This window comes from Manihot esculenta, chromosome 17, assembly GCF_001659605.2.
Source record: "Manihot esculenta cultivar AM560-2 chromosome 17, M.esculenta_v8, whole genome shotgun sequence".
NCBI classification, from domain to species: Eukaryota; Viridiplantae; Streptophyta; class Magnoliopsida; order Malpighiales; family Euphorbiaceae; genus Manihot; species Manihot esculenta.
Genome location: NC_035177.2, coordinates 4,092,447 through 4,106,581, shown reverse-complemented (window position 1 = coordinate 4,106,581; position 14,135 = coordinate 4,092,447). Strand labels below are relative to the sequence as shown.

The following is a 14,135-nucleotide window of genomic DNA, read 5'->3' as shown; positions in this document are numbered from 1 at the left end:
ATGCATGGTAGTTGGGGGTTTCAAACTGAATTAAACAATCTTATTGAATTGAATTTATTGTATGGTTTGGTTCCGTTAGGTTAGTTATGGCTAGTGTTAGAATCACCAAGCTGGAGACATTGCATGATGGACTTGTGCTTATAAAAGTCCTCTTCCCATCTAAGCAATCTTCTCACATGAACAATCATAACCATTTCTTCATCCAGTAAGTTATGATTCTGAGATTAAATCCTCACCTCTGCAGGTCGTCCAACACTTGCCTATAATTGATAAACCTCTCTAAGATTAAGTTTCCTCAGTTCTTTCTTAAGGTTGTTCTGTTTAAACCACCGTTTATTACATGACAGTATAATCAGTTTCAACCTACCATGCCTCCCCTCAATAATTTGGCAGTATATTATTCATTACCATATTAAAATCTCCTTGAGCAAACTAAGCTCCCATCTACAATCCCTTCTATTCAGGTTTATTTTGTAATGAATAAGTTAGTAGGTGTCAAGATATTCAAACAATATCACATCATGACTATTAATGGCATAATAAAATTTAATGATGGTCAATAACTATAGCTACAATTAAGCATGTTTATTAAGAAAAAAAATATATAAATGAATTTAGGTGATATTAAAAATTGATGTTAAATTTTGTCATTTTCTCTTTATTTTAATGTAAATTAGATATTAAAAATTTATGTCAATTATCACCAAATCCATATATTATATTAAAATTAACTATTTAGTTTCTAGTTTTTAAATTACTTAATCAAAGCATTTATATATTTTATAAATCAAATTGGTTAGTACTTCAGTTAAAGAATATGATGTCTACTCATTTTAGCCTTTGAATGTTTATATTGTTAAGTTCTGTAATTTCAAACTGTAAATATTATTTATTTCTTAATATTTTGAATATTTGTATTGTTTAGTCTAAACTAAAATAAATTTATTGAAATTTTATTTAATAAAATAATTAAATAATTTGATTTAAAAATGATAATATAAGATCCAGTGAGATAAGGGTTGTAGATTTGTAGATCGGAGTTTGATTTACAAGAAAATTAATAACTCTAATTGGATGGTTGAGAGTTAATAGAGCTGCGTTGTGGTTCGAGAATGTTGAGATTTATAGAAGAATCTGTGTTTAGTTAATCAGTAAAATTAAGAATCTGTCTTTTAAGATGGTTGGTTCAGGAGTATTTATATTTTAATCGGATTGGTATGTTTTAGCTGACGATCTATCATATTGAATGATAACATGTCGTGTTAGATATATCATACGGCTTATTAATAGTAGACAGTCAGTTAATAAATATTGAGCCATTTGGTTCGAAACACTACATACTTTGAAGAGGGCGATTTGTTGAGTTCAAACTTTGAAAATGTTAGTTTGCTTATTACGGTTATTAGCCAGGTTAGGTGTGCTTGTTGATTCCAGGCATTAGTGGTATTTATCTTCTAATTTATAAGTCGGACCCTCCACTGTTCAATTAGACTAAAGGTATGAGAGATTCTTCTGTGTTTTATGTATAAGTGTTATGATCTCAACGGTATGTTATTTTTATATTATTAAAAAATAAAAAATATTTTAAATCGAGTAATTTAAATTTAAAAACTTAGTTAATTTTAATAAATATAAACAGCTCAGTGTAGTTTATGCAATAAATTACAAATATTGCCATTCCCTATATATGTATTATATAATTTATAAGATTTGTTTTGAGTGTGTTTGTGTGTATATTCAATTCTATTTAATTCAAATTTTGATTAGCCAAAAATTAAAGTAAAACGATAAGATAAATTGTATCGATTTTTGTAATTAGGATACTCTATCTACATTTTTTTTTAAGTATAATAAAATTATTAAATGTAAAATTTGTAATTTTCTTTTCATTATCACAAACAAAATTAATATTTTTTAAAAGAAATAAAGGCCATTTTATTTTTTAATGTGAATAAAATAAAAGCTAGTTATTTTAATGTTCTAAATTATGATATACGTAATAGTCACATATTAATGAAAGAATTACCGTAATCTGGTTTCATTTCGCCATTGTTATCTGTTTCTTTTTTAAAAAAATTGAATTCTATTAATAAATTCAATTTATTTTTATTTATAAAAAAATTATTTATTTGAAATCTGTAATGTAAATCAATTAAATTCTTTTTATATTAAATAAATTAATTTATTTTATTTATCATCCTTATTATTTTTAAACTAAACATAAATATTCATTCTTATAAATAATAAAATTTTTTATCACATTTATTAAAAAATCATTTATAACATTTAAAATATTAAAATAACATCATTAAAAATAAAAAAATTATTTTTTTAAATTAATAAAAATAATATAATAAAATTTTTAATATTAATTATAAATATATTAAATAATATTAAGTTAAAATAATTTTTTATAAACAACAATTATTAATTAAAAAATAAGAAATAAATTTAAAATTAAAAAACAAAAATAAAAGAAAAAAAAAGAGTTCATAAAGATTAATTAACTAATTTTAGTATATATTGTTTTGAGTTAAATATTTTTTGTAACATTTTAATAATTTTGATAAAATATAATTTTAATTTAAAATAATTTCTCAAAAAATTAAATTTTTACGTTATCAATTTTACTAAACATAAAATTTTTTTAAAAAAATAATTATTTTAAATTCGTTCAAAATTAGTAAGGTTTAATGATTATTTCACTTCAACTGATAGATAATAATTTGTATGGATTAGCTTAGGATTTATTGGTTAAATTGAACCGGATCAGGGTCGAATTAAACTAATCTGACCATCCGATTCAATGATATGATTATCAAGACTTACTGTTTGAAAAAGTTAAAAATCTTTCTTAAATGAGGATTTACTTCGTTTAAAACTATTATTTAAAAAAATAATCAAAAGAATTCTTTTAAAATAAAATTTTTAAATAAAAAAGAATCTCTCGTTCAAATGAAAAAAAAATTAATAAATAAAAAATCAATTGAATTAAATTCTTAATTCAAACATGAGAAACCAAAAGAAGCCAATAGGGCTGGAATTAACAAGCAATATTAAATATAAAATGCAACACAAACAAGTTTATGTAGTATTCTCATAAAAGCATAAAAAAATTGTTCATAATTTCAGTTTCTACACCTCTTTTGAATACACTGCAAGAAACCTTCTCTCGTTTACAAACTGACAAGAGAGAGTTACCAGGTGAAATATACTAAACACATAATATTTTTTTATTCTGTCTTCTGAAAGAATTTACATTTTCACTACACAAATATTGACTGGTAATGTGACAAACTTTTTGGATATATATAATTTTTTTTCTTAACATACAAAAACACCCATATCAGAGGATGCGATCTTGAAGATCTGTCATTAAGGAGGATGCCAATGAGCTGAGTTTTTTCCCAGTCTCCCCTGCAATATTCTTCAGGGAAGAAATATCCTGTTGTGCCTGAAGAGGATAGAGGAAAGCGAGAAAGAGATTTATCAATAGTATAAATCTTTTTTTATTTTGCGTTTTTTTACATGGTGAGGTGTTCAAGAGGGATAAACGTAAGGAGGAAAGTATTTCCCAATTTAAAATAAATAAAACACGGGCATTCTTAAGCACCGTAACATTTTAAGCATACCTGAAAAGATAACCGGTTAATCAGGTCACTCGCAGCAAGATCAATGGAGTTATCATTGCCGTTACCAAAAAGATCAGCACTGGAGATTGCCGAGGAACTCTGTAAAGAACATAAAGATCACTGACCTTTTGTCCATGAAAACAAAAATTCCAGAGAATACGCAAAAAGCTTTGTGATCATGCACACATATCAAAATACAAGTTTCTTTGTGTGGTTAAAATCTCTATTAGGAATGAAATGTTTGATGACTACAACTAAAGCTGCTGGATCAATGAGATTTTCGCGAGACTCAATTTGGATCTGAAATTTAGTGGAATAATACGACGAGGGATATGAACCCACACATGCAGGAAAGAGATCCCCCCACACCAGCACTATTGGTGATTTTACTTCCATTTTCTTAGATGGTCCCAACCTAAACAGAAGCTTAACTTTCTTCTGTCTTCTTATATTATCCAAATGAATAAAGAGAGGAAATATTTAGGAATCTACAACTTTTTGCAAAGATGGTCAAAATTAATTAACAAAAAAAAAAAAGAAATGTTAAAAGCTGTCAATAAGAACAAGTTACAGTCCATAGCATGGAACGTACTGAATATCTCTGCAAAGAAACTTGAGTGTCAAGATCAGTGGCTTTCCCCTGATCGCCAAAGTACTGGGCTGATGAGATTGATTTCGCATTTGAGAACTTCTTCCTTGCTTCATCTGTTTCCTGAATCTGATAATTCTAGGATTCAAGAACAAGAAAGTCTAGGAAAAAGACATGGCACCATGGCTAACTATCATGTAATCACTGACAATCTCCAATACTAACAGGCAAAATTATCTTCCAAATTTCATGTTACCTTGAAATAAACGCAAATTAAGTAACAACTGAATATCAGATTACAGTTGCCAAATCATAAGATTAAGCAGGCAGTAGAGCAAGATAAATTAAGACTACCAAAGCTGAGGATTTTTCTGTACAAGTACTATATTCCCATGAGTCCTAGCAGGATCTAGGAATAAACGTTGTGCAAGTAACTATTCAATAGAGAAAGATGTGCAGTCCATAAATTTTTGGTTACAAAGAGAAATGCCGCCAAACATGAAGGCTGGTATGAGGAGTTTTTGTTTGCATAGAACTTGACATTCAACAGTTACTAGTTGAATAAAACTCGACGATGCAGTTCAAATTTTGAATAAGAAACTTGATAAACAGTTGCCTTAATTTTCTTAATCCTATTCTTCTCAGACAAGCCCTGACAACTTCGACCTCCACTCTCACCTAAACCAAATAAACATATTTCATGTGATTTATTTAAATCTGGACCTAAATATCTTGAAAATTGACAAAATTCATCTTGATAATCGAGTTGAACAAAACATGATTTACTTTGGGGGAGTCACCTGCACCATGTGCATTCTGCACACGCGGGAATGCTTTTGCTTTGGCTAAATTAGATAATGTGCTTTTATATTTACATATAGTAGCATCATTTGACATCCATGAATGAGGTTTAACTTTGTTTTCTAATTACATATAGGTACATATTTTAATGTTACTTCATATATGGTATTATTTTGATATTTTTAAAGGAAAAGGGACAGAAGGAACAGAAGAAGGAAGGGGAAACAGTAGAAGGTTGAGAAAGGAGAGAATAAGGGGGAAGAGAGAGAAGAGAGAGAGGAAAGGAGAAAGATAGAGAAAACTAGCAAGAGAACTTCTGTCATTGGATTCTTGCCTCCTCACTGTTACAATGGCACCGGCACCCTATTTATACAATATGTTCTCCTATACTTTCTTTCTAGAGGAAAAATTGAGCCCTAAAGCCCATTGTTACTGCAGAAAAAGGCTCAGCAGTAAATCAATGTTGACCCTACCCTGCATTTTGGCAAGCAATCACCCTGCAGTATGCTGAAATCTATATGCACAATTCCAAACAAGGCATCACATATATCAGTTTTAATATGAGAAATTTTTAGCATTTAGTAAGTTAATGACTCTATTAACTGGTGAGCAATTGGCATCACAGCATAAAAATAATTAATTTACCTGCACTTTTGAGGAGTTTGAGCTTGATTTCCTCTGAAATCCACCATCCATTCCAAATTCTGCAAAGAAGCTTGATGATTTTGGTGGAGATACATGGTTAATCACTTGTGGACCTCCAGTAGTTAGCTCAGTAGATTGGACATGATCCACATATTCAAAGCGAGATGCAAAAGATGCACCAGCTTTTGGAGCGTTGTTAGTAGGAGAAGAAACTGGAAGAACTGGTTCTTCAGGTTTTTGATCATATAGATTTTCACTAGACTGCAATCAATAAGATAGCTATTGAGAAGGCACACGATGATCCTCACAAGTAACTCTGAATACACATTAATTAGCTGACACCAAAATATTAAACTGAACTTGCACATTGAAGGAATATAAATATATCTTTTTTTTGGTTGCAGTTGGGGGGTGGGTAGTGGGGGAATTGTCTTTCAATAATTGCCTTTGTTATATACCAAAATTTCATGTTAACAGTTCATCCAAAACATATGGATTCATAGCAAAATCAATTGACTAATTCTTTTAATAAAAAAAAAATTGAATATCTATCACATAATTTATTCTAAACAGGGTGAAAAATGAACTTGTTGCAATTAACTACCAAACAAAAGACCAGTATCTAAAGCTTGCACCTTCTTGCTTTCTCTCTTTTTTGTGTTTTTATATTTTAGAGCTCCAAAAAGACCCATATATTATTGGCCAAATCTAAAAGCCCAATTCTGAGGTGCAGAACCAAATGATATAACTCAATAGATAATTTTGATTAGGCTGTTTTCAATCTAATCCTATTTCATTTGATTTCAGCTATTACAGTTTCTTATCAGTACAAATTATTATGAAACTACATTGAGATAAACTTTTAACCCTTCTAATTCATAAATGCATGTGAAAATCTTACCTTTGTAGTAAGCTTCCTAGCACCAAGTCCCCCAGTCTTCCCAGTTTTCTTCGCACCAAGAGGCTTCTTTACTGAACTGGTAATAACTGGATGGGAAGTTCTCAGGGAATGAGAAACATCAGGTGTTTCTTGCCTTCCTAATGAACTTTCTTTAGGAGTTTCATCGACCTTGACATCAGGAAGTCCATTGGACACCTGGGCTGAATGAGAAGCTACAGGTGACGATGGCAAGCCTGCATCTTCTGCCATACTTTTGGCAACTTCTTTTGAAAGTATTTGCCTATACAATTCAGCAGCTCTAGATGTATACTTTGCCTCAATTTTCCCCCCGTCATTCCATCCATGTTGCTTGAAGAAAGCCTGTGCACGGTTGTTTCCCCCAAAGCTCATAATTCTCAATTGCTCGGGACTCCATGAATCTAAATTAGTAGACCTATATGAATAAAATAAATAAGTTTTTCTCATCACAAAAGCTATCCTCTACTCTCTCTCTCCTTTTTTTTCTGACGAGTTAATAAAAAACTAATATAGAGCACAGAGCAATTTCAACTGGGATAAGGAGATTATATTCATAAATATGACTCTACAAAAGCCTACAATATAAAAAACATTCAGAAGAACTATCCACTATAACAAAGTCTGGAGTACTAAAAACATCCATAAGCAAGAGAAAGACCTTTCCTACACCTCAAAAAGGCCTCCTTTACTTTCCCTCAAACCGTCCAAAAATAGTAAAAAGGTAGAAAATCTCTTCTATAATAAAGCCTAACCACCTTTCCCTTTCCAAGCTCTCAGCCACACTTGAACCAACATTGTATTCTATTGAAATGGCACATCCCACCAGTACTTACCCTCAATGTAATGCTACAACATCTGGTTCACTGTTTCAGTATCCAATTTATAAGATAACATGCATTCGCCTAAGGTGTGGCTTTCTGATTCATAATAATCTCCCCACATTTTTTTTCTGAAGATAATATTACAGCTGCTATCCTAAAAAAGGAGGCTCAATAAAATGATGGAAAACCAAAAATAGATGCCCATAGCATCAGCATAATATAGCAAAAAAGGCTTGAAATGAAAAAATGATTCAATGTCCATGGAAGACGCTTGACAATTAATCACTAGACACTATGAGTGTAAAGGAACCATGAACACTATGAATGGTTGTATACCACACCTCTCACACTCATCCCATTTCATCCATCCTGTATTGATCCTAGCCAAATGATTACAAACCAATAAATAAGGAAATGGAAAATACAGTGGACTTGAATGTATATATAATGTAGCCAGATGCACAAATAAAGAGGAGTGGGAATCAATGCTTTGAGAATGTAGAACCCCAATCAAACATATATATAAAGACGGACCCACGGATGCAATATATAATATATACATATTTTATATTCATCAGAGAAGTAGATCATTATGCCATTTATCAAAGTATTTTTTTTACCTTTGTTTTTCTTATAACTTTTATTGAACAACCAGGTCTTCTCACTTCAAAAGCAGTCTAGTCCATTTTAATTGAGCAGTCACATATATAAATGTCCACATCTCTATTTTTATATCACTCAGATTTTTAAATAAAAATGGTCTAGAAATGCCATAATAACTAAATCCTACCATAATAGTAAAGGGGCAAGTTATCAACCAAGCCAATGGAGCTATGTACATAATCTCAACATTTAATTTTAAGAATTGGTTTGAACGTAAGTTTCCAGAAACACCACTTCAGGAGACAAAAAATGTAATTTAAAGCAACTGTTTTGGAACTTTTAATACTAGATCATATTAAGATTAACTTTAAAACAATTTTAGTGGTCACTAAATTCTAATCAACATATTGAAGATGGAGATTTTCTCAAGTAGGAACTCCAACATGAATGCTAAACAGACCCTTAATAATATCACAAATGTTACATGCTGAACTTGAATGTTCTGAGAAGCCCATAACCCTTGGTTGGATTAGGCTGGACTCCAAGTACATATAAATGGACCCAACTTGACACAAGCAACTCTGAAGCACATATAGTTTGAAAAACCATGTGGCATGCATGAGGCTGGCAAAGACAAAAAAGAAAATGACGAAAAGGAGCAATTATATGGTAGTAACCACCAAATTCTACACTTTAAGCCACTAGTAGAAAAACTAACAGTGATTCTCACCATCATCAAGTAAGTGATCTTCATTGTTTGAAACCAGACTCTCTCTCTCTCTCTCTCTCTATATATATATATATATATATATATATATAACATTAAAGAAACATTACTCTGCCTTGGTACTTTCAGCTGCCCCCACCCAATCCACCCCCCCAAAAAAAAACCCACTCTCTCACTCGGGCCTAACAAGACCCTTCCCTTCCAAATTCCATCTTCTTCCCCGTGTCCCAGCTTTCCTCTTCATCTTTCTCTACTTTGCTTTCTCCCAAACCCAAGATCACAGACTCCACTCATGATGATCTTCTTCTTCGTGTTCTTCCATGATCAAAGATTCCAACAAACAATTTGAACCTCCCTATGGCTATGTCAGATCTAGCTCTAAAAGAAAAGGGTCATGGCTATGTTTCAGTTCACATCCCTCACCCCTCAGTCCTCAAATAGACTTTCACAGCCAAACATGGTTCTTCCGGTAGTTAGTTTGATTGGGATTCGGGAGATTGTTAAAAACTTCACATTTCTGAGTTGTATCTTGTTTGATTGTCTGGGTTTTACTTTCATATGTTATTTATTTGATGAAATTTCATCGCAAGATGTAGATTCAATTATTTATTTGATGAAATTGTATTGCGAGATGTAGCATTTGCCACCATCTATACAATGAGGGAGCAAGGCAACTTCTATTTGGGATTTTCACCTTATAAGCTTTACTGTATGCAATATTTATTTTATTGACATAGATAGTATCACCAAAACAGAGGCATGAAGCAAAAAACTCAGTAGGACAACTACCTCATAAAATAATTTTTGGAAATGGAGACTAGCCAGGGACTGTGACCACTAAATTACACCTCCGTTGCCAACAAATCAATATAAATTACAAACCTCCAAATCCATGAACTGCAATTACGATCCCTCATTATCTAATGCAAGTTATGGTCATGCACATATTTAGCCAATTTTGTGCATAACTAAGTCACATTTGAATCAGGAACCAGAGCAAAATTGGAACTCTGCAAGAAGGGACGTACTGAACAAACTACACCAGTCCATACAACAGTGGATTAAGCATCTCTAGACTCAAATAAGCTAACTAAACACCAAACGATTATTTTAAAAAATTAATTAAAAATAACAAAAAAATAGAATACCGGACAAAACTGATGTGTACTCCAAGGCTGCGATGAACAGCGGAGCAGTCGATGCAAAGGAAGATCCCATACGTCACGGATGCCCATGTCGGGTTTTTGGCATTGCAATCGAAGCACATCTAAAAAACCCAAAATTCAAATTCACGATCCAAAAACGGACATCCAGATCCGAACTAGATCTACAAAGAGGGGAAAAAAAAGAAACAAAAAACGAAAAGCACAAACCTTATTATCGGATTTCGCTTTGAGCTTTCTGAATACAGCATTTTTGTCGGAGTAGTTCTCAGACGCCATTGATTACGGATCTTTTCCCGGTGAGGTTTCCGAAGAGGTGAGGTGATTCGTTCCAGCACCTCCTCAGGAAGCAAAAAACGCAGAGAGACGCCGAGCGATAAAGAATGTACAATTAGGAATTGGGAAATAGGAAACGGGAGTTTGTTTTGCGCTTGAATTTTTTTTAATGAAGTTTCAAATTAACATTTTTAAATAGGGAAAATTGGGATTCGATTTCCGAAAATGCCCTCGTGATTCGTTCGGTGATTTGTTGCTTTCCATGATGGTGGTGGTGGTGTCGGCGTTTTAGAACCATCGTTAAATTGCTTATGACTTAACCACCGTCAATTTGAAATTTCGAATGTGCTGTGCTGAGACGTTAAAGCTCAACCAAAGGAACGGAAACATTACTTTTCGTCCATCCTAATTTACCAAAAACAAAATTTATTAAGAAAAGTTTTTTTTTTTTTGTGATGTATATTAAGAAAAATTTATTAGTGATTAGGAAGCATGCAATATTAAAAAAAATAATTATATTAAAATAAAATATTTTAAAATATATTAAATTATTTTGAGATTAATTGAAATATAATATAATTAAACTAAATTATAATAAATAATAATTTAATGAAAATACATTTAATAATGATAATATGAGATTCAGAAAAATAGAGTTTTATAAAAGTTATTTTCAAAAAAAAAAAAGAGTTTTATAAAAGTTGAGTAAACTTGATCTGAGAGGAGAATGTTTCCCCTTATATTTTTTTTTTCTTTATCTGTCAGTGACATGTAACGGCATCGCTGCTATTGGACTACCTGTCTCTGTCATACGAATACGGACGTACGAGAATATCAGATATCTGCTCCATGCGTAACGACCATTTAATTTTCTTCTGGCACGCACACGGATGGACCCACTAGGCGGATGGACTGGCTACTTCTTGTCTTCCGGACTGAGTTGGAAGATAAGATTAAGATTGAAGCTTAGGGAAAGTCTGATCTTAGGGCCGAACGGACTGATTAAGACTGAAGTCCAGGGGAGGTCTGATCTTAGGGCCGAACGGACTGGGTCAGCCCATTAAGAAGACTTAGAGACTTTAAAATGAGGACTGTCGTTATAAGTCCGGCTTCGTAACTGATGGTGAAATCCAGCGTTCATCAAATAATATCTCAAATTAAATTAAAAAAAAAACTTCTTAATAAATTATATTTATACTTTTATTTGTAATGCACCCACGGATGTAGTAGATTTAGTTTGATGATAGGTGCATTTGACTAAATTTTGAGAGGTCTCAGATTTTATTCTCTCAATTTCCCATTTTCATTTAAAAAAAAAAATTCATTTGTAATATAAAAGGAGATAGTGTTATAATTATAATTAATTAAAAAATTAAATTTTATAATAAAAAATAAAAAAATCAGACTATAAATAAAGTTAAAATTATTATAAGTGGATGCTACTTTAGTTGAACAATAATTTTGCATATCTTCTCATCCTGCAACAGCTTTTCAAGAGGGTAGGACCTCCGTGGATTAACACATTTTGGGATATCCCATGATCGCACCACAAAAAATTTCAGATTCTATTACAACATTGTTTGATTAACATTGTCAATGAAATCGAAGTTTAAGGTCATAATTATTCCAATCTGAAGATAAGTATAATATGCTTTATAACTTAAAACTTTAATTTAGACATTTTATCATGGTGATACCAGAAAAATAGAACAAATTAATATTCAAGAGGAAATTGAACAAATAACTATTGTCATTGCAATATGGTCAAATTGTTATGTTGATATATAAATATAAATAATTTTATGCAGTAAGGCATATTTTTAAATTTAAATTTGATAAAAAAAAATACGAGTAGATAATAATAAATAAATTTCTATTTTTATTAATTAACTCGCTTATTTTATATTTTAAAATTTTAATTCGAAATGATTGTGTTTAAATTTAATTTATTTAAAAATATTTATCTATTATTATTATTATTACGAGACAAGACAATTTAAGGATGTCAGTACATTTTTATTGTAATTTTTTATCTTTCTTTTTTTTTTTTGATAAAGAAACAAAAAATTTATTCAGTTGTTAATATTGTATTTTTATTTTTATTACTTTTTAAAAGATATTTTTAAATAAAAACTAAAAATTAAAAACTACAAATATTGATTTCTTATTACAAAATTTATCGATCCTTAATTTTCTTTTCAACTTTTATCATATTATTAATAATTTCAAAAATTTTACTTTCATTCATCAAATTTATTTTTTAAAATATATATTCATTCAATTAATTTATAAAATATATTTTATTTTATTATATTTTAAAAAAAAACTTACTATTTAATCCATGTATTATAAAAAAATTTATTAATTGATTCATTAATTTCGAAAAATATATTAAAATATTCTTTGAGATTTTAAAAAATCTATTAATTAATTGTATTAGTTTTAGTTGTTAAAGTTTTTATTATTTAATTCTTATAATATGAAAAAACTTATTAGTTGATCTTTCAATTTTATAAAAATATTTAGAGAAAAGTATATAAAAAAGTAACATGTGTTTTCATTGATTTTTCACTTTGGAGTATTTGGTTTACTTCCGTGATTCAATTTTATATCTCAGTAATATAATATAATAATTGCCCAAAATAAGTCATACACTATCACCATAAGACAGGGTTATGTGGCAAGGGTCTGATAATCTGATATACGGTCGCAGAGATCTCGCCCATAAAAAGGGAGATTAGGACACCATAACACTCGGTGCACCACCAAAACTCGCCCTCTTTTGAGCAGATCAAGTTTTCATGGAAAGTTACGATTAGCGAATATAATCCAGCATATCTCCATTTCACTTATAATCGCGAAATCTCTTATCTACTAGTCGGTACTGGTCAGATTTTCAAGAGATTCGATAACCAACTCTAGCATTTTATAGTATAAAAGTAGTTATGCACAGAGATCAAGGTATGCATTCTTACACATTCACTCTGAGTTCAAAGCAATTCATTACATTCACCCATTTTATTAGTTCACTGATTTAAGCATTAGAGTGGCTGCCTATAGGCGCCAACCACCTCACATCTTCTCTTTTGCAGATTGACCAATTGTAGCTTAATTCCATTTCAGCCACATCATTTAGTTCCGTTGCCCAAAAATTTATTAAATTTTTTCTAATTTACTTGGATTAAATTTGGACTTCTATTCACTTTCTCTTAAAAAGACACTTTTCCTTTCCTTCTTTTCCCTGCAAATGGCTGAACATTCACGAGCTATTGCTAAAGTTGCTGCCAATAAAGGGACCATCATCTCTTTCACCCCTGGTAGTGGACAGAGCATACCATTCACGGTCAATAAGGCCAAGCATAACAACTTGAATAATGAGCAAATGTTCTAGTACATTAAAAATGTAACGTCCCGAAAATCGGACCGCTACCGGCGCTAGGATCCAGGTCGACTTAAGGTTGCCGGGACCCGTAGCAAGCCTGCTATACTCTCTGCATACCTGTAAAATCCCATACATGATCAAACATTTTCTGGAAAAACATAAAATGGATGCTCTGAACCAAGGCTCAACTTGTGCATGCACTATCTCTGTACTATAAAATCCCTTACTAGAGCTTGCTCTAGACGGGTTCAACTCATACTCTGTTAAGCCTGGTTTTTTACATACTGATAAAAACATTCATAGCACATAAACAGACCATGTATACAAAAGGATTTACAACATGGGTCAAGCACAATACTCTACACTATACAAGACTAAACCATTTCTTTATTACATTTACATGTCCACTCTATGCTATTACACAAGCCTTTACTCTTCATGTACCCTGCTGACTTCCCTCTGACTCTGATCCTGCAAGACTGAGGTTAAAGGAGAGGGATGAGCTATACTAGCCCAGTGAGTAGAACAAATCAAACATGTCAATAAAACATGCTCACATGGAATGCATCACATCACA

General features: G+C 31.2%; 1 protein-coding gene across 2 annotated transcripts; it reads right to left on the bottom strand.

The window, feature by feature from the left end:
- Positions 1 to 3,068: 3,068 nt before the first annotated feature.
- On the bottom strand, positions 3,069 to 10,353 carry LOC110605326 (probable ADP-ribosylation factor GTPase-activating protein AGD8). Of its 2 annotated transcripts, XM_021743819.2 has the most exons (7): positions 10,111 to 10,353; positions 9,886 to 10,004; positions 6,569 to 7,001; positions 5,668 to 5,928; positions 4,225 to 4,350; positions 3,633 to 3,731; positions 3,069 to 3,454 (listed from the first exon to the last, which is right to left on the bottom strand). In XM_021743819.2, the coding sequence occupies exons 1-7, from the start codon at positions 10,177 to 10,179 to the stop codon at positions 3,347 to 3,349; spliced, it is 1,215 nt and encodes a 404-aa protein (XP_021599511.1). In that variant the 5' UTR covers positions 10,180 to 10,353; the 3' UTR covers positions 3,069 to 3,346. The 2 variants fall into 2 exon arrangements, with proteins under 2 accessions (XP_021599511.1, XP_021599512.1); XM_021743820.2 differs by lacking the exon at positions 4,225 to 4,350.
- Positions 10,354 to 14,135: the final 3,782 nt, after the last annotated feature.

Bases quoted from the DNA above. Each gene is read 5' to 3' on its own strand.
- LOC110605326 (XM_021743819.2), bottom strand. From the start codon at position 10,179: ATGGCGTCTGAGAACTACTCCGACAAAAATGCTGTATTCAGAAAGCTC. The intron at 5,929-6,568 runs GTAAGATTTTCA...TATTGATTGCAG, and splicing joins CTAGGAAGCTTACTACAAAG to TCTAGTGAAAATCTATATGA. The intron at 3,732-4,224 runs GTACGTTCCATG...TGTTCTTTACAG, and splicing joins TTTCTTTGCAGAGATATTCA to AGTTCCTCGGCAATCTCCAG.